The following is a 22,282-nucleotide window of genomic DNA, read 5'->3' as shown; positions in this document are numbered from 1 at the left end:
TGGCACTGGAGGGCAAGAAGATCCCTACAAGACGAATGACCAAGCTTATCCAATCCTCAACAGCCATTGTGCAAGGTCATGACACTAGAGGGCCAAATATCCCTTCAAGTCCAATTACTAAGCTCGCCCACTCCTGGACAACCATGGTGAATGGTCTTGGCGGTAGAGGGCTAGAAAACCCCTACGAGACTAATGATCAAGCTTGGCCACTCTTAGGGAGCCATGGTGGATGGCGCTGCACTAAAGACTCTGGTGAACTGTACAAGTACCACTAACTGAAGTGAATGGGAGTGGACCAGAGACTAGTGAACTGTACAACTACCAATCCTATAGATATATACGAGACTGGGGAGCTGTAACCATAGTGAACAAGACTTTCACTACCATCGTGCACAGTGCAACGGTGACATATCTACTCAGCTCATCAAATCTGCATCATGAGAAACTCAATGGATACATGGCCCCCAATGTCCCAGCAATGATGGCGGACACACAATTCTGGATTCTTACTTCAGATGTATGAAGATAGGTAGAGACAGTTCTCAGTCAGTCAGAGTGGACATGTCCCGCCTCAAACATTCTCCCCTCCCCTTCATCTTCCATTTCCCTCATGTCCTATCACCCTTCCATCTCGCCCATCCCCAGCCCTGTTACCATTACCCTCCTCTCCCATTCCTCTCCCCCGCTTCCCATCTGCCCTCCATCTCCCATCCCTGGCTCTATTACCAATCCCCTCATCTCTTGCTCACTTCCCATTCCATCCCTCTCACATCACCCTACTTCCCATCTGCCCAGGCCCATCCATGGCCCAGTTACCTCCCATCCTCCACCCTGTCTCCTATTGCCATCCCTCTACCCATGACCCTTCCATCCCACACACCTTGACGATGGTGATAGGCTTTCTGGACAGGTGGAAGCTGCAGTAGAGGAGGTAGGTGAGGACCAGCACCAAAGCACGGAACCTGCAGAGAGAGAGGAGATCGTTCATTGTACAATCCGAGGGAATAAAATCTTATACAATACAGAAGCCTAGACACAGACATGTCTGCCCCGCACTGCCGCCTGGCCGTACATACAGCCAAATCTGCAATGGCTGTGGCAGAACTTTCTAGCATTAGAAGAGATAGGAGGATCAATCTGCATAGATTTCGATAACCACCATCTTGTTTCTATATTACACATACAGTATTACTATTTTGTAAGGTGAATAATTGACATATTCATCAGATTTTTTTCACAAGCAATAGAAAGTGCGACATTCAGCTCATCGCCCCCTCACACCTGTAATCATGATATTGTAGAAGCCTCAGGTAGGTCTGCAGGACACTTACCACTGGTCTCGTGAGAAGGAAAGGAAAAAGCGTATCCCAGGAGGCAGAACTGCCATTGGCTGCTCAGAGGCTGAGAGTCGGCCTTCACAGGTTGGTCTGGAAGGAGAACAAGTGAAGGTTAGTGGAGTGGTCAGCGTTCATACTGCCTCTTCTCAATATCACCATAGGAAGACCGATATACAACAGATAAGAGCGGTTTGTGTTCACTACAATCCCCATTAAATGGAAAACAGGCAAAATCACTTAACCAATTTCCTATAATTCCTCTAATAAAGTCCACAAATAAACCAACTCATCTCATCTGACATACTGAGATCCAAAGATGGATGAGAGAAGTCAAAGTAAAGGTTTGAGGACGGGTTAGACCAGGATATAAATATTGGGGGACAAGTCCTACACAACATGTTCTGTATAGTGACCCCAATGGTTGGTGCCCAACATGGCAGGTCACATCACAATCTTCCACCCAAATTCAAACCTCACCAGATAGAGGACCTCATAAGTGTTGACCATTTGCTGGATTCATCTGATGTTTCATCATCCTCCAATCTAGTTTTACTTGTTTAGCATTCCACAGGAGTCTTCCTGGAGAGTTGGTGACATTGTGCCCAGCAATGCAGAAGACGATGGAATAATGTAATTCTAACATGCACACCTACTAAAATTTATTGATTTGTAAAGGGGGGAGGGGGCCAAGGCAATTTGAGTGAACCTTGAATTTTACTTCTCCCTTGGGTAGACATCTAAAAGCTCCAAATCTGCTGCTGGGTGCCACCATCTTGGATGTCATGTCAACAGCCCCTCCTACTCCGATGTCACTCAAGTCACTCTATATTATTATTACCCTTCACACCTCGGCTACATCAAAGCCACATATACCACAATATAGTCACCAGTTTCCAGCCTGAGGAGAGCAAGCAATTGGCTTTCTGAGGAAATGTATAGCACAATATAGTCAATCACTGCCCAGCTGAAGGAGAGGGTGCGACTCTTTGGATTTCTGATGAAACATATGGACATTGAGGTCAACAATATTCATCTGGCTGGAGAAGAGGGAGCGACTCTCTGGATTTCTGAGATGTATGGGCCAATATAGTCACCAATATTCACAATTTGGCTGGGGGGGTTAACTCCATGGATTTCTGAAGAAACATATAGGACAATGTAGTCACCAATTTTCATCATCTAGCTTTGGGGGAGTGGTGGGATCTCACCAATGTTCCTCCAGGTAATAATCTGACTCTTCTGGAAATACCTGACTGGGAAGCTCAGTATGTGAGAAATTGCGTTATGAGGAAAAGACATCTCTATTGTGGCCCAGAAATCCATTGCCTATAAGGGAATATGTTGGTATTTATTAACATATTGAAGACCTGTGGGAGGGTCTCCACTCTCCAATCATGTGATGACCGATTGGCTCACGGTGATCATATGAATGACAGCATCGGCAGCTGTATGTATATGTGTAGCAGATCAGAATTAAAGCTCACCCCCCTGCTGCCAAAAATATGCATACGGCCGGCGGGAAGAGGTTAAAGGATGGCTGTGTGAGAAGGAGGGGGTGGGATCTACTATGGTGACTGATGTATAGCTCTGGAGTCTTGGTGACAGGGACTCTTGGCTGTTGAGATCAGGGCAGTCTTGTAAAAAGCCTGATCCCCTAAAAATGCAAGTGATTGGCTATGCTTAAAGAGGGGTGTACCTACAGAGGATTTAGCCAGTATGGATGTTTAGGTCACACTTACCTGCCAACTAAGGTCTAAAATATCCCGGGGGGTAGAGCACAGCCATATGAAAGGGAAGTCACACGTTGCTAGCTTTGTTCACAGAATCAGTGGGAAGATGCCGGGGGAACAAGGGACTGGAGGGTGACAGTGAATTATGATACAAAGGTCCCCCGAGGAAGGACCACAATGGGTCCGAGGTCCCCCCCGAGGAAGAGGAGAAGGGTCTGAATCATTTTGGGTAAGGGGTCAGCTGACTATCAAACATGAAGAACAAATCTAATAAGTTAGGACCTCATCCTGTAGAAGACGTTTATTCTCCTCATAAGAAGGTGTGTCAGGGACATGGAGGGAAGAGGACAGGAACTTTAATCTTTCCCTGGAATGGTAGATAGACGCTGTATACTGAGAAATAGGGGGCGGAGCAGTCAGAGATGGTCTGGTTCCTGGTAGGAGGGAATATACTGAGTGTAAGGACCTTGTGTCCCCTCCCCCCAGGAACTTGTGCTTTGATCTTTTCATCTGACATATCCACACCCAGATCACCATTTATATGGTATGAGAATTCCACCAGAGGAAAATTCCCCCCCCCCAATCTCCTTCCTCCGGTGTTACAGCGCATGCCAGCAGGGACAGGGACCAGGGCAAGGGAGGACGAGGTGGTGGAAGGACGAGGTGGAGGAAGGACGAGGTGGAGGAAGGACGAGGTGGAGGAAGGACGAGGTGGAGGAAGGACGAGGTGGAGGAAGGACGAGGTGGAGGAAGGACGAGGTGGAGGAAGGACGAGGTGGAGGAAGGACGGGGTGGAGGAAGGACGAGGTGGAGGAAGGACGGGGTGGAGGAAGACAGGGGAAGGGAGGACGAGGTGGAGGAAGACAGGGGAAGGGAGGACGAGGTGGAGGAAGACAGGGGAAGGGAGGACGAGGTGGAGGAAGACAGGGGAAGGGAGGACGAGGTGGAGGACGAGGTGGAGGACGAGGTGGAGGACGAGGTGGAGGACGAGGTGGAGGGACGACGAGGTGGAGGAAGACAGGGGAAGGGAGGACGAGGTGGAGGAAGACAGGGGAAGGGAGGACGAGGTGGAGGAAGACAGGGGAAGGGAGGTGGAGGAAGACAGGGCAAGGGAGGACGAGGTGGAGGAAGACAGGGGAAGGGAGGTGGAGGAAGACAGGGCAAGGGAGGACGAGGTGGAGGAAGACAGGGAAGGAGGTGGAAGATGAGAAGAACGAGGAGGATGAGGGAGGAAGAAGAGGAAGAAGACGAGGATGACAGAACGTCCCAGCTACTCACCTAAAATTCTGAACAGTCAGTCACATGACATCACAGAGGAAAGAGGAACTACTCAGCGAGAACAACAACTTCCTGCATCTTATTAATGCTTCCTGGATCTCCACCACACAGGGCGGGAGATGTGATACCGAGATCCGGCACAAGATACCGAGAATTACACCCGACATACAGGACAAGAGAAGTAGTACTGTGCAGAGTCCATATATACAGAATAAGAACAGATACCGAGAATTACACCCGACATACAGGACAAGAGAAGTAGTACTGTGCAGAGTCCATACATACAGAATAAGAACAGATACTGAGAATTACACCCGACATACAGGACAAGAGAAGTAGTACTGTGCAGAGTCCATATATACAGAATAAGAACAGATACCGAGAATTACACCCGACATACAGGACAAGAGAAGTAGTACTGTGCAGAGTCCATACATACAGAATAAGAACAGATACCGAGAATTACACCCGACATACAGGACAAGAGAAGTAGTACTGTGCAGAGTCCATACATACAGAATAAGAACAGATACCGAGAATTACACCCGACATACAGGACAAGAGAAGTAGTACTGTGCAGAGTCCATATATACAGAATAAGAACAGATACCGAGAATTACACCCGGCATACAGGATAAGAGAAGTAGTACTGTGCAGAGTCCATACATACAGAATAAGAACAGATACCGAGAATTACACCCGACATACAGGACAAGAGAAGTAGTACTGTGCAGAGTCCATACATACAGAATAAGAACAGATACCGAGAATTACACCCGACATATAGGACAAGAGAAGTAGTACTGTGCAGCGTCCATACATACAGAATAAGAACAGATACCGAGAATTAGGTTTATTATAAATAAGATGGGAAGTAATACTATGTAAGGTATGGAGACATGGTGGGGGTGGGGGTGTGAATTCTTGGCAGTCATACGGTCTGTCTGAAGGCGACACACCAGCAGGATGTGACCAGGATGGAGGTTGTCAGGTGTGTCGGGAGGGAGGGTTCAGGGGACAATAGAGATCCTGGAATGTGCAATATCTCCGTGTTGTTACACATCTCCATCCCAACATGAGCATATAGTTCCCCGGGGATGAGGACCTCTATGGGGGATCCCCGGGAATGGGCAGTGAGGTGCTCTATTGGGGGGGACACATTCAGTTTTGGTTGGATGTTGGTGGGGTGATAATGATCTCGGTTTGGGATCTGTTGCTCTGTAGGTTTGCAGTTTTCACGGCTAGAGGAGAAAACCACAGTTCCAGCAGAGGGAGGCAGAGCGTGGATAGGCAAGTGAGGTCGTACACTAAGCACCAATACTAGGCTGGTCATTGATTACCAATGGAACCAGTGACTCCCATGGAGCACCAAACACACACCAATGACCTCCAATATTTCCCATGGAGCCCCATTAATCCCCAATGACCCCCCCCAAATGATGTCCAATAATACCATGGAGCCCCAATAACACCCAATGACCCCCCCCAAATGATGTCCAATAAATACCATGGAGCCCCAATAACACCCAATGACCCCCCCCCCCTCCAAATGATGTCCAATAAATACCATGGAGCCCCAATAACACCCAATGACCATTATTGACTCCCATGGAGCACCAGTGAACACCAATGACCCCCCCCCCCCAATAATGTCCAATAAATCCCATGGGGAATCAATGAACACCAGGGCCCTCTATGGAGCAGCAAGTAAAAAAGGGGGGACATTTTGGGACTTTAAATGAGGTGTATAGTCCAAACGAGCATACACCTCCATCCCCATTAATTGTTATGAAAGGGGGGGGGGGTGTTGGGGGATTTGGGACTTTGAGTGAGACGTGTGTTAGACACAAATAAATAAAATTGCACAATAATGAGAAAGTTTATTCATATAAATACACATAGACATGGTACATAGCAGATATGATGGGCATATAAATAGACAAATGTGAAAATTCCATCATTGCACATGATACATAAAATCAAAGAAAAGGGTATAATATAAAACACACGATTGAATAAAAAACTGCATTTAAAATCTTGATGCGTTCCGTGTAAGATGTTCCACTTCAGAAGCAAGTGCAGAATGCGTATCTATAGAAAAATATTTCATTTATTGGAGTAATTTGGAATAAGGATGGAGGGGAAGGGGGAAAAAAACCAAAACACCCCAAAATGACTTCCATATCAGCTCTAAAGTTGGTCATGGAGTGCTAAAACCTGCTAGTTGAGGAAAGCCGGGAGCTGTGGGAGCAGCCAAGGTGGAGAACACCACACACAAGGGGAGAGATGGAACGTGTCCATGGTGAGCTGCATGATGATGCCTGAAAACAGCTGCAATCTGTGTGACATGTAAAATGAATGTGATCAATGGAAAGTGTGGGGTCACCACATTGACCCCATCACTATAGGCTCTATGCCCTTAGCCAAGGTATACCCCACACTTTCCATCTCTGCCCTCGAGTGTGGTGTTCTCCACCTTGGCTGCCCGCAGTTTTACGCCACACACTCCTGGCAGGGATATTTCCCGGCTTTCCTTAGCTATCAGGTTTTAGCTTTCCATGGCCAACTTTAGAGTTGATATGCAAGTCATTTTGGGGTGTTTGGTTTTCCCCCTCCCCCTACATCCTTATTTAAATTTATTGGAGTAATTTGGAATTCTTTTATAGGATACGCATTCTGCACTTGCTTCTGAAGTGGAACATCATACACGAAACGCGTCAAGATTTTAAATGCAGTTTTTTATTCAATCGTGTGTTTTATATTATACCCTTTTCTTTGATTTTATGTATCATGTGCAATGATGGAATTTTCACATTTGTCTATTATATGCCCATCATATCTGCTATTAAAAATGTTTCATGTGTATTTATATGAATAAACTGTCTCATTATTGTGCAATTTTATTTATTTTTGTTTAACACACGTCTCACTCAAAGTCCCAAATCCCCCCTTCTTAACTCTATGGAACACCAATGACCACCAGGGACCTTCAGTAATTTCTGTGGAGCACCAATAACCCCCAACAACCACCGACTCCCATGGAGCACAAGTGACCCCCCATGAAGCACAAATGACCTCCAACAACTCCCCCAGTGATGACCAATGACCCCCAAAGAACCCCACTGGTGATCGAGTTTTTGATATTTCATAGGAGTCACTGGTTGTCAGCCGGGCTCGCTGGTGGCCACTGGTTGTCAGCCGGGCTTGCTGGTTTCATGATATTTAACCATGTTCCTTTAGGCCATGCCCAATATCCAGTACTTTAGTCAAACCCATTCCTCTCTGTGTCGCGCCACCAGATTCAGACAATTGTACAATCTGAATGTAACATGTGGGTAACTTCAGAAGCAGAAACGTCTAACTCTGATTGGGATGGAGCCGCCCAACGAATAAATGTCCTGAACATGTCTCTCTCAGGGACCCTCAGGATAACTTAGTAAAGAGATTTGTGCCAATTCTGAACAATGAGACATCACCATTCACATGCAAATCCAAACAAAACTAAACAAAGTGAAATGTCAGCGAGGAGACACAATGGAGCCGATCCCGGAGCTGGGAGATCCACTTATCTCCAATAACACACAGACCACTGACATCACAGATCCACTTATCTCCAACCACAATGAGACCTCTGGGAGCACAGACCCACTTATCTCCAATAATATCACAGAGGTCCACTTATCTCCAATAACACACAGACCCACTTATCTCCTGACATCACGCAGCAAATGGGATCACTCAAGAGAGATCCCCCTTCATGTCTGTATATTTTTTGGGCTGCATGGCCCCTCTAATGACCATTTTTCAGTGTCCACGGGGACATAGCAAGGCTATAGCGGGAATAGGACCCTCTCAGCACAGCCATATACTGGACATATCTACACCGTCCCGCACATCTCCGCCACCCCTGAGCCCCACACCATCATCTCCACCACCCCTGAGCCCCACACCATCTCCACCACCCCTGAGCCCCACACCATCTCCACCAACCCTGAGCCCCACACCATCTCCACCAACCCTGAGCCCCACACCATCTCCACCAACCCTGAGCCCCACACCATCCCCACCAACCCTGAGCCCCACACCATCCCCACCAACCCTGAGCCCCACACCATCCCTGAGATCCACACCACCCGAGCCCCACACCGTCATCTCCGCCACCCCTGAGCCCCACGCCATCCACACCACCCCTGAGCCCCACGCCATCATCTCCGCCACCCCTGAGCCCCACGCCATCCACACCACCCCTGAGCCCCACACCATCGACACCACCCCTGAGCCCCACGCCATCATCTCCACCACCCCTGAGCCCCACGCCATCCACACCACCCCTGAGCCCCACGCCATCCACACCACCCCTGAGCCCCACGCCATCATCTCCACCACCCCTAACCCCACGCCATCATCTCTGCCAACCCTGAGCCCCCACACCATCATCTCCGCCACCCGAGCCCCACACCATCCATGAGCCCAAAACACCATCCACACCACCCATGAGCCCCACAACATCATCTCCGCCACCCCTGAGCCCCACGCCATCATCTGCACCACCCCTGAGCCACACGCCATCATCTGCACCACCCCTGAGCCACACGCCATCCACCATCATCTCCGCCACCCCTGAGCCCCACACCATCTCCGACACCCCTGAGCCCCACACCACCCCATTATCTCCACCACCCCTGAGCCCCACACATCCACGCCATCCCCAAGTCCCACACCACCCCTGAGCCCCACACCATCATCTCCGCCACCCCTGAGCCCCACACCACCCCTGAGCCCCACACCATAATTTCCACCAACCCTGATATCTCCACCACCCCTGAGCCCCACACATCCACGCCGTCCCCAAGTCCCACACAACCATCTCCACCACCCCTGAGCCCCACACATCCACACCGTCCCTGAGCCCCACACATCCACATCGTCCCTGAGCCCCACACATCCACACCGTCCCACCAATGTACCTGAAATGTTAATAACACACATTACTTACCTGCAATGTGTAGATCTCCAGTGGTCTTCCCCCTTAGCTCTCTCTGTGTCTCAGGTGGTCTCCTCTCTGTGTCTCTCTGGTGGTCTCCTCTCTGTGTCTCTCTGGTGGTCTCCCCTCTCTGGTGGTCTCCTCTGTCAGTGTTTCTCTGGTGGTCTCCTCTCTGTGTCTCTCTGGTGGTCTCCTCTGTCAGGCGGTCTCCTCTGTCAGGGTCTCTCTGGTGGTCTCCTCTGTCAGGTGGTCTCCTCTCTCTGTCTCTGGCTGTCTCCCCTCTCTGGTGATCTCCTCTCTGGTGGTCTCCTCTCTGTGTCTCTCTGGTGGTCTCCTCTGTCAGGTGGTCTCCTCTCTCTGTCTCTGGCTGTCTCCCCTCTCTGGTGATTGTGTCTCTCTGGTAGTCTCCTCTCTCTGTGTCTCGCTGGTGGTCTCCTCTGTCAGGCGGTCTCCTCTCTCTGCATCTCCTCTCTCTGTTTCCTGGTTACAGTATAAACTCAGAGTGAAGTGAATGAACTTCCTCATAGTCATTATCATCACCTGCAGATCTCCAGCTCCTCCCATCCTCCTCCCTGGCCCCTCCCATCCTCCTCCTTTTATTACAGGTGATCAGACAGGTTGGACCAGTTGCCAGGAATGTTTCCAGGTGACCGTCACACCCAGCAATGCAGCAATTGCGTCACACTTTGTTTGTCTGCAGATAATCAGCTCCTCCACTATTACATCTGATAGGAGATTTATTGATCTTAAAGGCTGTACAGGAGGACGGGGGGGGGGGGGAGCGTGTACACACCATGGAGGAGCGCTGGATGGGGGAGTGTGTACACGCCATGGAGGAGCGCTGGATAGGGGAGTGTGTACACGCCATGGAGGAGCGCTGGATAGGGGAACGTGTACATGATATGGTGGAGCGCTGGATAGGGGAGCGTGTACACACCATGGAGGAGTGCTAGATGGAGGAGCGCTGGATAGGGGAGCGTGTACACACCATGGAGGAGCGCTGGATGGGGGAGCGTGTACACGCCATGGAGGAGCGCTGGATGGGGGAGCGTGTACACGCAATGGAGGAGCGCTGGATAGGGGAGCGTGTACACGCCATGGAGGAGCGCTGGATGGGGGAGCGTGTACACGCCATGGAGGAGCGCTGGATGGGGGAGCGTGTACATGCCATGGAGGAGCGCCGGATAGGGGAACGTGTACATGATATGGTGGAGCGCTGGATAGGGGAGCGTGTACACGCCATGGAGGAGCGCTGGATAGGGGAGCGTGTACACGCCATGGAGGAGCGCTGGATAGGGGAGCGTGTACACACCATGGTGGAGCGCTGGATGGGGGAGCGTGTACACGCCATGGAGGAGCGCTGGATGGGGGAGCGTGTACATGCCATGGAGGAGCGCCGGATAGGGAAGTGTGTACACGCCATGGAGGAGTGCTGGATAGGGGAACGTGTACATGATATGGTGGAGCGCTGGATAGGGGAGCGTGTACACGCCATGGAGGAGCGCTGGATAGGGGAACGTGTACATGATATGGTGGAGCGCTGGATAGGGGAGCGTGTACACGCCATGGAGGAGCGCTGGATAGGGGAACGTGTACATGATATGGTGGAGCGCTGGATAGGGGAGCGTGTACACGCCATGGAGGAGCGCTGGATAGGGGAACGTGTACATGATATGGTGGAGCGCTGGATAGGGGAGCGTGTACACGCCATGGAGGAGCGCTGGATGGGGGAGCGTGTACACGCCATGGAGGAGCGCTGGATAGGGGAGCGTGTACACGCCATGGAGGAGCGCTGGATAGGGGAGCGTGTACACGCCATGGAGGAGCACTGGATGGGGGAGCGTGTACACTCTATGGAGGAGCGCTGGATAGGGGAGTGTGTACACGCCATGGAGGAGCGCTGGATAGGGGAGTGTGTACACGCCATGGAGGAGCGCTGGATAGTGATATGGTGGAGCGCTGGATAGGGGAGCGTGTACACACCATGGAGGAGTGCTAGATGGGGGAGCGTGTACACGCCATGGAGGAGCGCTGGATAGGGGAGCGTGTACACGCCATGGAGGAGCGCTGGATAGGGGAGTGTGTACACGTCATGGAGGAGCGCTGGATGGGGGAGCGTGTACACGCCATGGAGGAGCGCTGGATGGGCGAGCGTGTACACGCCATGGAGGAGCGTTGGATAGGGGAGCGTGTACACGCCATGGAGGAGCGTTGGATAGGGGAGCGTGTACACACCATGGAGGAGCGCTGGATAGGGAAGCGTGTACACGCCATGGAGGAGCGCTGGATAGGGGAGCGTGTACACGCCATGGAGGAGCGTTGGATAGGGGAGCGTGTACACACCATGGAGGAGCGCTGGATAGGGAAGTGTGTACACACCATGGAGGAGTGCTGGATAGGGGAACGTGTACATGATATGGTGGAGCGCTGGATAGGAGAGCGTGTACATGATATGGTGGAGCGCTGGATAGGAGAGCGTGTACACGCCATGGAGGAGCGCTGGATAGGGGAGCGTGTACACACCATGGAGGAGCGCTGGATAGGGAAGCGTGTACACACCATGGAGGAGCGCTGGATAGGGAAGCGTGTACACACCATGGAGGAGCGCTGGATAGGGAAGCGTGTACACGCCATGGAGGAGCGCTGGATAGGGGAGCGTGTACACGCCATGGAGGAGCGCAGGATAGGGAAGTGTGTACACGCCATGGAGGAGCGCTGGATAGGGGAGCGTGTACACGCCATGGTGGAGCGCTGGATGGGGGAGCGTGTACACGCCATGGAGGAGCGCTGGATGGGGGAGCGTGTACATGCCATGGAGGAGCGCCGGATAGGGAAGTGTGTACACGCCATGGAGGAGTGCTGGATAGGGGAACGTGTACATGATATGGTGGAGCGCTGGATAGGGGAGCGTGTACACGCCATGGAGGAGCGCTGGATAGGGGAACGTGTACATGATATGGTGGAGCGCTGGATAGGGGAGCGTGTACACGCCATGGAGGAGCGCTGGATAGGGGAACGTGTACATGATATGGTGGAGCGCTGGATAGGGGAGCGTGTACACGCCATGGAGGAGCGCTGGATAGGGGAACGTGTACATGATATGGTGGAGCGCTGGATAGGGGAGCGTGTACACGCCATGGAGGAGCGCTGGATGGGGGAGCGTGTACACGCCATGGAGGAGCGCTGGATAGTGATATGGTGGAGCGCTGGATAGGGGAGCGTGTACACACCATGGAGGAGTGCTAGATGGGGGAGCGTGTACACGCCATGGAGGAGCGCTGGATAGGGGAGCGTGTACACACCATGGAGGAGCGCTGGATAGGGAAGCGTGTACACACCATGGAGGAGCGCTGGATAGGGAAGCGTGTACACGCCATGGAGGAGCGCTGGATAGGGGAGCGTGTACACGCCATGGAGGAGCGCAGGATAGGGAAGTGTGTACACGCCATGGAGGAGCGCTGGATAGGGGAACGTGTACATGATATGGTGGAGCGCTGGATAGGGGAGCGTGTACACGCCATGGAGGAGCGCTGGATGGGGGAGCGTGTACACGCCATGGAGGAGCGCTGGATAGGGGAGCGTGTACACGCCATGGAGGAGCGCTGGATAGGGGAGCGTGTACACGCCATGGAGGAGCGCTGGATGGGGGAGCGTGTACACTCCATGGAGGAGCGCTGGATAGGGGAGTGTGTACACGCCATGGAGGAGCGCTGGATAGTGATATGGAGGAGCGCTGGATGGGGGAGCGTGTACACGCCATGGAGGAGCGCTGGATAGGGGAGCGTGTACACGCCATGGAGGAGCGCTGAATAGGGGAGCGTGTACACACCATGGAGGAGCGCTGGATGGGGGAGCGTGTACACTCCATGGAGGAGCGCTGGATAGGGGAGTGTGTATGCGCCATGGAGGAGCGCTGGATAGTGATATGGTGGAGCGCTGGATAGGGGAGCGTGTACACACCATGGAGGAGTGCTAGATGGGGGAGCGTGTACACACCATGGAGGAGCGCTGGATAGGGAAGCGTGTACACACCATGGAGGAGCGCTGGATAGGGGAACGTGTACATGATATGGTGGAGCGCTGGATAGGAGAGCGTGTACACGCCATGGAGGAGCGCTGGATGGGGGAGCGTGTACACGCCATGGTGGAGCGCTGGATAGGGGAGCGTGTACACGCCATGGAGGAGCGCTGGATAGGGGAGCGTGTACACGCCATGGAGGAGCGCTGGATAGGGGAGCGTGTACATGCCATGGAGGAGCGCTGGATAGGGGAGCGTGTACATGCCATGGAGGAGCGTTGGATGGGGGAGCGTGTACATGCCATGGAGGAGCGCTGGATAGGGGAGCGTGTACATGCCATGGAGGAGCGCTGGATGGGGAAGCGTGTACACGCCATGGAGGAGCGCTGGATAGGGGAGCGTGTACATGCCATGGAGGAGCGCTGGATAGGGGAGCGTGTACATGCCATGGAGGAGCGTTGGATGGGGGAGCGTGTACATGCCATGGAGGAGCGCTGGATAGGGAAGCATGTACACGCCATGGAGGAGCGCTGGATGGGGAAGCGTGTATACGCCATGGAGGAGTGCTGGATGAGAGAGTGCAGTTGTCCTCGTGTATAGAGAGAGAGTGCGGTTGTCCTCGTGTACAGAGAGAGAGTGCGGTTGTCCTCGTGTACAGAGAGAGAGTGCGGTTGTCCTCATGTACAGAGAGAGAGTGCGGTTGTCCTCGTGTACAGAGAGAGAGTGCGGTTGTCCTCGTGTACAGAGAGAGAGTGCGGTTGTCCTCGTGTACAGAGAGAGAGTGCGGTTGTCCTCGTGTACAGAGAGAGAGTGCGGTTGTCCTCGTGTACAGAGCGAGAGTGCGGTTGTCCTCGTGTACAGAGCGAGAGTGCGGTTGTCCTCGTGTACAGAGAGAGAGTGCGGTTGTCCTCGTGTACAGAGAGAGCGCAGACATTCTCCTGAGTTCCCATCATGCATTGCTCTCCTCAACCATTATGTTCTACAACATTTCAATCATCCAACTTTATTATTTACATGTAAGAGTTTATTTATTACAGATACTTCTATGGCGTTGTATATTGTACACTTACATCAGTCCCTGCTCCCAGGGAGCTTACAATCTAGGGTCCCTAACATTTATACATGTACATACTGGGGTCCGAGAGGAGCCATTTACCTCCTAGCAGGTCTTTGGAATGTGGGAGGAAACCGGAGTACCCGGAGGAAACCCACGCAGGCACAGGGAGAACATGCAAACTCCAGGCAGGTAGTGCCATGGTGGGAATCTGAACCAATTACCCCAGTGCTGTCAGGCAGAGGTGCTAACCACTTAGTCACTGTGCTCACAATTTGTTAGAATTGAAATGGGACAGTTATGTCGTATAGGTCAGAGGAGGTTATCCGAGTGGTTGGTGTTATACGAATGGTCGTGGGGGGGTCTGTCCCATTGCATAGTGACAGCCTATTAGGTCATAGGAGGTCGTCCCATTAGATGTATGCATTCTATTAATGAGAGGAGGTTGTCCCATTTGGATGGGGTGGCTGGAGGAGTGGGAAAATGGAGATGGAGCTGTGATGTCCTATAGGTCATAGGAGGTTATCCCATTGCAGAGTGACATCCTATAGGTCAGAGGAGTTTGTCCCATTGGATGGGGTGGCTGGAGGAGTGGGGATTGAAATGGGTCTGTGATGTCCTATAGGTCAGAGGAGTTTGTCCCATTGGTTGGGGTGGCTGGAGGAGTGGGGATAGAAATGGGTCTGTGATCTCCTATAGGTCAGAGGAGGTTGTCCCATTGGATGAGGTGGCTGGGGGTAGGAATAGAACTGGGGCTGTGATGTCCTATACATCAGAGGAGGTTGTCCCATTGGATGGTAACATCCTATAGGTCAGAGGAGGTTATCCCATTGGATGAGGTGGCTGGGGGGTAGGAATAGAACTGGGGCTGTGATGTCCTATACATCAGAGGAGGTTGTCCCATTGGATGGTAACATCCTATAGGTCAGAGGAGGTTGTCCTTTTTAACAGGGTGGCCGGAGGAGTGGGGATAGAAATGAGGCTGTGATGTCCTATAGGGCACAGAGGAGTTTATCCCATTGGATGAGGTGGCTGAGGAGTAGGAATAGAACTGGGGCTGTGATGTCCTATAGGTCAGAGGAGGTTATCCCATTGGTTAGTGACATCCTATAGGTCAGAGGAGGTTATCCCATAGGATGGGGTGGCTGGGGAGTAGGAATATAAATGGGTCTGTGATATCCTATAGGTCAGAGGAGGTTGTCCCATTGGGTAGGGTGGTTGGAGGAGTAGAAACAGAAATGGATCTGTGACATTCTATAGTTCAGAGGAGATTGTCCCATGGGATAGTGACATCCTATAGTTGAAAGTAGGTCAGTCCAGGTTGTATGGTGATGTCCTATATGTCAGAAGAGGTTGTCCAATTGGTAAGTGATGTCCCGTGATATCCTGTAGATCAGAGGAGGTCATCCCATTGGACAGGGTGGCTGGAGGAGTGAGTGAAATTCTTCAGCAGAGGCTCCATCATGGCCCATCTTCCCTCCGACACCTTTTCACACAGGCAGGAAGCCAATGGTGGGATCTGAGGATGACAAATACATTACTGTGGATTAAATTATGAATTGGAGGGGGCACTGGGAATGTGTCCCAGCTGTTACCTTAGCCAGGGGGTCTTCTACGCTGGGGGATATTTATGTGGCTCCCAGCAGTTTGAAAACACTGACAGAATTCTTAATGTGCTCAAAAGCATGGTATCCTGTTGCTGTTCACAGTTTCCTTACACTAGTTTCCCAACTTTCTACCAAACTGAACAAAGTTTGGGAACATTCATTATAAGTGCTTACAAGTATTTCAAACACCCAAAAAATGCCTAGACAATGGTGGAGTGGATGGCAGAGGAGCGGGTTGGGGATTAGGTGAAGTAAGCAGAATGGTGGCTATAGAGTGGGTGGAGCATGAAGAGGTAAGAGAGGAGAGGGGGAGGAGTATAAAGGGGAAGAACTCAGATGGAGTAATTTGGGGGGGCAATGATAATGGAGGGATTTAGACATTGAACATAGTAGTGCATGGAGGGGATAGAGAAAGAGTGAGAAGGTGGATGGGTACAAGAGGGGATGGAGGAAGAAGACAAAAGAGCGGGGTGTTTTGGGGAGAACAATGGAGGGGTGGAATATAGAGGGAGCAAGAGGGGGTCTAAGCAGGGTGTGAACAATGGAGGGGTCAGAGCAGGGTGTGGTCAATGAAGGAGGTGGAGTATTGAGGGGGAGAAGGGGGTGGGCAATGGAGGGGGTGGAGTATGGTGGGAACAGGAGTCGGTCAGAGCAGGGTGCAGTTGCTGGAAGGGGTGGAGTATGATGAGAGCCAGAAGCGGTCAGAGCAGGGTATGGAGGGGGTGTTTTTTGAGATCACCTTGGTGTGTGTGTATTGGTCCAGCAACGCACCAGCACCTTTGCAGCCATTGTGCTATTTGCTGGGTGTCTGGTGTGCCCTGTACCTTTAAGAAGGGATGGGCTGCCCTTCAGTCCACCTGCCCTCATTTATCCATCAGAATGCATGTGCCTCCACTGTGGGGACACTCATATTTTAGTGTTAGGACCACAGATATCAGGGTGCCGTGACGAGGCTCTGTAGCTTACGCATGCGTTTGCAAATGCGTGCGGACTAAACCCCTGTTTTTAACGCATACTGTTAGACAGGTTAATTTGGTTGTCTGCGAGCTGGTGGTAAGTAGGCTTGGAATTTTTTCCTGGGCATTCCCCAGGCCTTGTTTATATATGGAGGGGGTGGAATATAGAGGGAGCAGGAAGGGCTTGGAAGAGGGTGTGGACAATAGAGATGGTAGTGCATGGAGGGAGCCGAAAGGGATCAGAGCAGGGTGTGATCATTGGAGGGGGTGGGATATGGAGGCAGCTGGAAGTGGTCAAAGCAGGGTGTGGACCATAGTGGGAGTAGGAAGGGGTCGAAGCAGGGAGGAGGTGGAATATAGAGAGAGCCAAAAGGAATCAGAGAAGAGTGTGGTCAATGGAGGGGGTGAGATATGGAGGCAGCTGGAAATGGTCAGAGCAGGGTGTGGACCATAGTGGGAGTAGGAAGGGGTCGAAGCAGGGAGGAGGTGGAATATAGAGAGAGCCCAAAGGAATCAGAGAAGAGTGTGGTCAATGGAGGGGGTGAGATATGGAGGCAGCTGGAAATGGTCAGAGCAGGGTGTGGACCATAGTAGGAGTAGGAAGGGGTCAGAGCAGGGAGTAGGTAGAGTATGGAGGGAGCAGGAAGGGGTTGAAGCAGGGTGTGGACAATGGAGAAGGTAGTGTATAGAGGCAACAGGGAGGGGTCCGAGCAGGGTGTGGTCAATAGAGGTGGTGGAGTACTGAGGGAGCAGGAAGGTGTCAGGGCAGAGTATAGACAATGTAGGGGGCAGGGAAGAAGTGGAGTATGGAAGGGGTTAGAGTAGGGTATGGTTAATGGAGTGGGTAGAGAATAAAGGGGGTCAGAAGTGGTCAGAGCAGGGTATGGACAATGGAGGGAGCAGGAAGGGGTTGAAGCAGAAAGGAAGTAGAGTATGGAGGGAGCAGGAAAGGGTTAGAACAGGGTATGGACAATGGAGGGAGCAGGAAGGGGTCAGAGCAGGGTGTGGACAACACAGCGATGGTAATGTATGGAGGGAGCAGGAAGGGGTCAGAGCAGGTTGTGGTCAATAGAGGAAGTGGAGTATGGAGATAGAATGAAGGTGTCAGAGTAGGGTGTAGATAATAGAGGGGGTGGAATATGGAGGTAGCAGAAAAGGGTTGGAAGAGGGTGTGGACAAGAAAAAGGGGTGCAGTATGGAGGGAGCAGGGTGTGGTCAATGGAGTGGGTGGACTGTGAAGTGAGCTGGAAGTGTTTGGAGCAGCGTGTGGTCAATGGTAGGGAAGGAATATGGAGGCAGCTGGCAGTGGCTGGAGCAGGGTGTGGAAAATAGAGGGGGCAGGAAGGGATCGAAAAAGGGTGCAGTCAATTGAGGGGGTGGAGTAAACTGGAAACAGGGAGTGGTCAGAGCAGAGTATGGACAATAAAGAGGGTAATGTATGGCAAAAACCTGAAGGAGCAGAGCAGTGTGTGGTCAGTGGAGGGGGTGGAGTATTGAAGGAGCCGGAAGTGGTCAGACCAGAGAGGAGGTGGAATATGGAGAAAGCAGAAAGAGGCTGGAGCAGGATGTGGTCAATTGAGGGGGTGGGGTATGGATGTGGACATTGTAGAGTATAGTGTATGAAGGGAGATCGTAGGAGGGGGAAGGAGTATAGAAGGAGCAAGAAGTGGTCAGAGCAGGGTGTGGTCAACAATGAAGGAGGTGAAGTATGTAGCGAGTTGGAAGGGGTCAGAGCAGTGTGTGGACAATGGAAAGTGTAGTGTATGGAGGGAGTAGGAAATGGTCTGGAGGGGGTGGAATATATAGGCAGCTGTAGGTGGTCAGAGCAGGGAGGAGGTAGAGTATGGAAAAAAGAGGAAGTGCTCGGAGTAGGGTGTGGTCAACAATGAAGAAGGTGAAGTATATAGAGAGCAGGAAGGGGTCAGAGCAGTGTGTGGACAATGGAGATTGGAGTGTATGAAGGGAGTAGGAAATGGTCAGGGCAGCGTATGGTGAATAGAGGGGGTGGAATATGGAGGCAGCTGTAAGTGGTCAGAGCAGGGAGGAGGTAGAGCATGTAAGAAGCAGGAAGTGCTCGGAGCAGGGTGTGGTCAATGTAGAAGGTAGATTATACAGGGACTCAGATGTTGTCAGAGCAGGGTGTGGACAATGGAGAGAGAAGGAAGGGATCGGAAAATAGTGTAGAAAGCCGATATTGGCTTATTATGGCACAACAGCTGGTTTTCCAACTTCAATACCCTCTAAAAACCCAACGAGCTATCAGATAGGGGATCAGACAATGGTCAGCTCATGTCTGTGGGTATTTCAAGGGTCAAAGTGATGGTAGTACTTACCTTCATATTGCATCCAGCTGAGCCTTTTCCCTGCTGTGGGGGGAACCCCAGAATAATGCGGCTGAGAGGAAGCAGGTAAGAACTGGACCCAACAATAATGGTGATACCTTCTGTGTGATGAGACGATGAGGAACATTCAGAAACACATGAAATCCAATACAAACACTCATCCTATTATGGAGAATATATGATGGTACACGGGACTCCATACAGAGAAAAGGCTAAACATTTCTGCAGTCTTTAGGTCACATGACCAGGCCAGGAATGCTTGGGGGGCACAAACCCCAGAAAATGTTAAACTAGATATGACCCTGAGCCACCGAGAGCTCACCATGATAGATAGTGTGCACTTATGTAAATAGTTTGGGGCTAGTCACATGTCCCCCCCCCCACTATGCGATCTACATGATGTATCGGATTGGTTACTCAGCTGTTCTTTTCCGAGTCTCCTGAATTCTCGGTGCCTCCGGTGTGGCGATAGATGGACTGTAAGAATTGCATTGCTGATTCCATGGGGGTCTGTGGCTCCTCAGGGAGGGAAGAGGTTCTGTAAGACATGACAGGATCATATTTATAGGACCCCAATAGTTTCCTGTAGGCTTTTTTAATCCTTAATGTCCGGCAATGTTAAAAGTACTGAAAAACATACAGCGGTCAGCGATAACATTATGACCACCCAGCTAATATTGAGTAGGTCCTCCTTTTATCACCAAAACAGCCCTGACCTGTCCAGGCATCAGGGACTCCATTAGACAAAGCATCACACTACCTCTGCCAGCTTGTCTTCTTCCCATGCTGCATCCTGGTGGCATCTCTTCCCCAGGTAAGTGACCCACATGATGGAAAAGAAAACATCATTCATCAGACCTTGCCACCTTCTTCCATTGCTCCAGTTCTCATGCTCACGTGCCCACTGTAGGTGCTTATGGCTGTGGACACGGGACAGCATGGGCACCCTGACCAGTCTGCGACTACGCAGCCCCCATGCCCTGTGTGTCCCGACACCTTTCTATCAACCAGCATTCAACACTACAGCAATCTGAGATCCAGTGGCTCTTCTATTGGATTGGACTACACGTGCCAGCCTTCCCCCCCCCACCTCCATCAATGAGCTTTACCTCCCCACCTCCACCAAGGAGCCTTCCCTCCCCACCTCCATCAGTGAGCTTTACCTCCCCCTACTTCCATCAATGAGCCTATGCTCCCCACCTCCATCAATGAGCCTTCCCTTCCACCAATGAGCCTTCCCTTACAACCACTATCAATGAGCCTCCCCCCACCTCCATCAATGAACTTTCCCTCCCTACCACCATCAATAAGCCCCCAACCTCTATCAATGAGCCTTCTCTCCCAACCACCATAAATAAGCCCCCCCCCACCTCCATCAATGAGCTTTACTTCTCTCCATCTTCACCAATGAGCCTTCACTCCCCACCTCTATCAATGTGTCTTTCCCCCAACTCCATCAATGAGCCTCCCCCACCTCCATCAAGAGCACCCCCCCCTACATCAATGAGCCTTCCCTCCCCACCTCCATCAATGAGCCCCCACCCCTACATCAATGAGCCTTCCTTCCCCCATCTCCACCAATGAGCCTTCCCTCCCCCATCTCCATCAATGAGCTCCCCCCACCTCCATCAATGAGCCCCCCCACCTCCATCAACGATCCTTCCCTCCCCACTTCCATCAATAAACCTTCCCTTCCACCAATGAGCCTTCCCTCCCCCATCTCCACCAATGAGCCTTCCCTCCCCCATCTCCATCAATGAGCTCCCCCCACCTCCATCAATGAGCCCCCCCACCTCCATCAACGATCCTTCCCTCCCCACTTCCATCAATGAGTTCCCCCCACCTCCATCAATGAGCCTTCCCTCCCCACTTCCATCAATGAGGCTACCCTCCCAACCACTATCAATGAGCCTCCCCCCACCTCCATCAATGAACTTTCCCTCCCTACCACCATCAATAAGCCCCCAACCTCTATCAATGAGCCTTCCCTCCCAACCACCATAAATAAGGCCCCCCCCCAACCTCCATCAATGAGCTTTACTTCTCTCCATCTTCACCAATGAGCCTTCACTCCCCACCTCTATCAATGTGTCTTTCCCCCAACTCCATCAATGAGCCTCCCCCACCTCCATCAAGAGCACCCCCCCTACATCAATGAGCCTTCCCTCCCCACCTCCATCGATGAGCCACCACCCCTACATCAATGAGCCTTCCTTCTCCACCTCCATCAGTGAGCCTTCCCTCCCCACCTCCATCAATGAGCCTTCCCTCCCCACCTCCAGCAATGAGCCTTCCCTCCCCACCTCCATCAATGAGCCTTCCCTCCCCACCTCCATCAATTAACCTTCCCTCCCCACCTCCATCAATGAGCCTTCCCTCCCCACCTTCATCAATGAGCCTTCCCTCCCCACCTCCATCAATGAGCCTTCCCTCCCCACCTCCATCAATGAGCCTTCCCTCCCCACCTCCATCAATGAGCCTTCCCTCCCCACCTTCATCAATGAGCCCCCCACCTCCATCAATGAACCTTCTCTCCCTACCTACATCAATGAGCCCCCCCACCTCAATCAATGAGCTCCCCCCACCTCCATCAATGAGCTTTACCTTCCTCCATCTTCACCAATGAGCCTTCCCTCCCCACCTCCATCAATGAGCCTCCCCCTACCTCCATCAATGAGCTTTACCTCCCCACCTTCATCAATGAGCTCCCACCCCCTACATCAATGATCCTTCCCTCCTCACCTCCAACAATGAGCCTTCCCTCCTCACCTCCATTAATGAGCCTTCCCTCCCCACCTCCATCAATGAGCCTTCCCCCCCACCTCCATCAATGAGCCTTCCCTCCCCACCTCCATCAATGAGCCTTCCCTCCTCACCTCCAACAACGAGCCTTCCCTCCCCACCTCCAGCAATGAGCCTTCCCTCCCCACCTCCAGCAATGAGCCTTCCCTCCCCACCTCCAGCAATGAGCCTTCC

At 51.9% G+C, this 22,282-nt stretch overlaps 3 protein-coding genes across 5 annotated transcripts in view; all 3 read right to left on the bottom strand.

Moving 5' to 3' along the window:
* SLC37A1 (solute carrier family 37 member 1) overlaps positions 1 to 9,878 on the bottom strand; it is a 30,653-nt gene extending 20,775 nt beyond the window's left edge. The window contains exons 1-3 of one of the 2 annotated variants that reach the window (XM_073617643.1): positions 9,342 to 9,878; positions 1,332 to 1,427; positions 881 to 962 (exon numbers count right to left, since the gene is read on the bottom strand). In XM_073617643.1, the coding sequence (XP_073473744.1) occupies positions 881 to 962; positions 1,332 to 1,387 (138 nt within the window). In that variant the 5' untranslated portion in view covers positions 1,388 to 1,427; positions 9,342 to 9,878. Of the gene's footprint in view, positions 1 to 880; positions 963 to 1,331; positions 1,428 to 4,345; positions 4,385 to 9,341 lie in introns of those variants that run through there. The other variant, XM_073617644.1, reaches the window with a different exon arrangement.
* The window catches only part of LOC141129552 (myoferlin-like), a 644,669-nt gene that overhangs the window by 420,206 nt on the left and 202,181 nt on the right, over positions 1 to 22,282 (bottom strand). The gene's annotated exons all lie outside the window — the stretch shown is intronic.
* Positions 14,335 to 22,282, bottom strand: part of UBASH3A (ubiquitin associated and SH3 domain containing A) — a 57,178-nt gene continuing 49,230 nt past the window's right edge. The window contains exons 7-9 of one of the 2 annotated variants that reach the window (XM_073617641.1): positions 19,729 to 19,844; positions 19,298 to 19,407; positions 14,335 to 15,920 (exon numbers count right to left, since the gene is read on the bottom strand). In XM_073617641.1, coding sequence (XP_073473742.1) covers positions 15,795 to 15,920; positions 19,298 to 19,407; positions 19,729 to 19,844 — 352 coding nt within the window. In that variant the 3' untranslated portion in view covers positions 14,335 to 15,794. Of the gene's footprint in view, positions 15,921 to 19,297; positions 19,408 to 19,723; positions 19,845 to 22,282 lie in introns of those variants that run through there. The other variant, XM_073617642.1, reaches the window with a different exon arrangement.

Source organism: Aquarana catesbeiana, linkage group LG02 (genome assembly GCF_042186555.1).
Source record: "Aquarana catesbeiana isolate 2022-GZ linkage group LG02, ASM4218655v1, whole genome shotgun sequence".
NCBI classification, from domain to species: Eukaryota; Metazoa; Chordata; class Amphibia; order Anura; family Ranidae; genus Aquarana; species Aquarana catesbeiana.
Note: the sequence above shows the minus strand (reverse complement) of the source record. Positions and strands in the feature narration are given on the sequence as shown.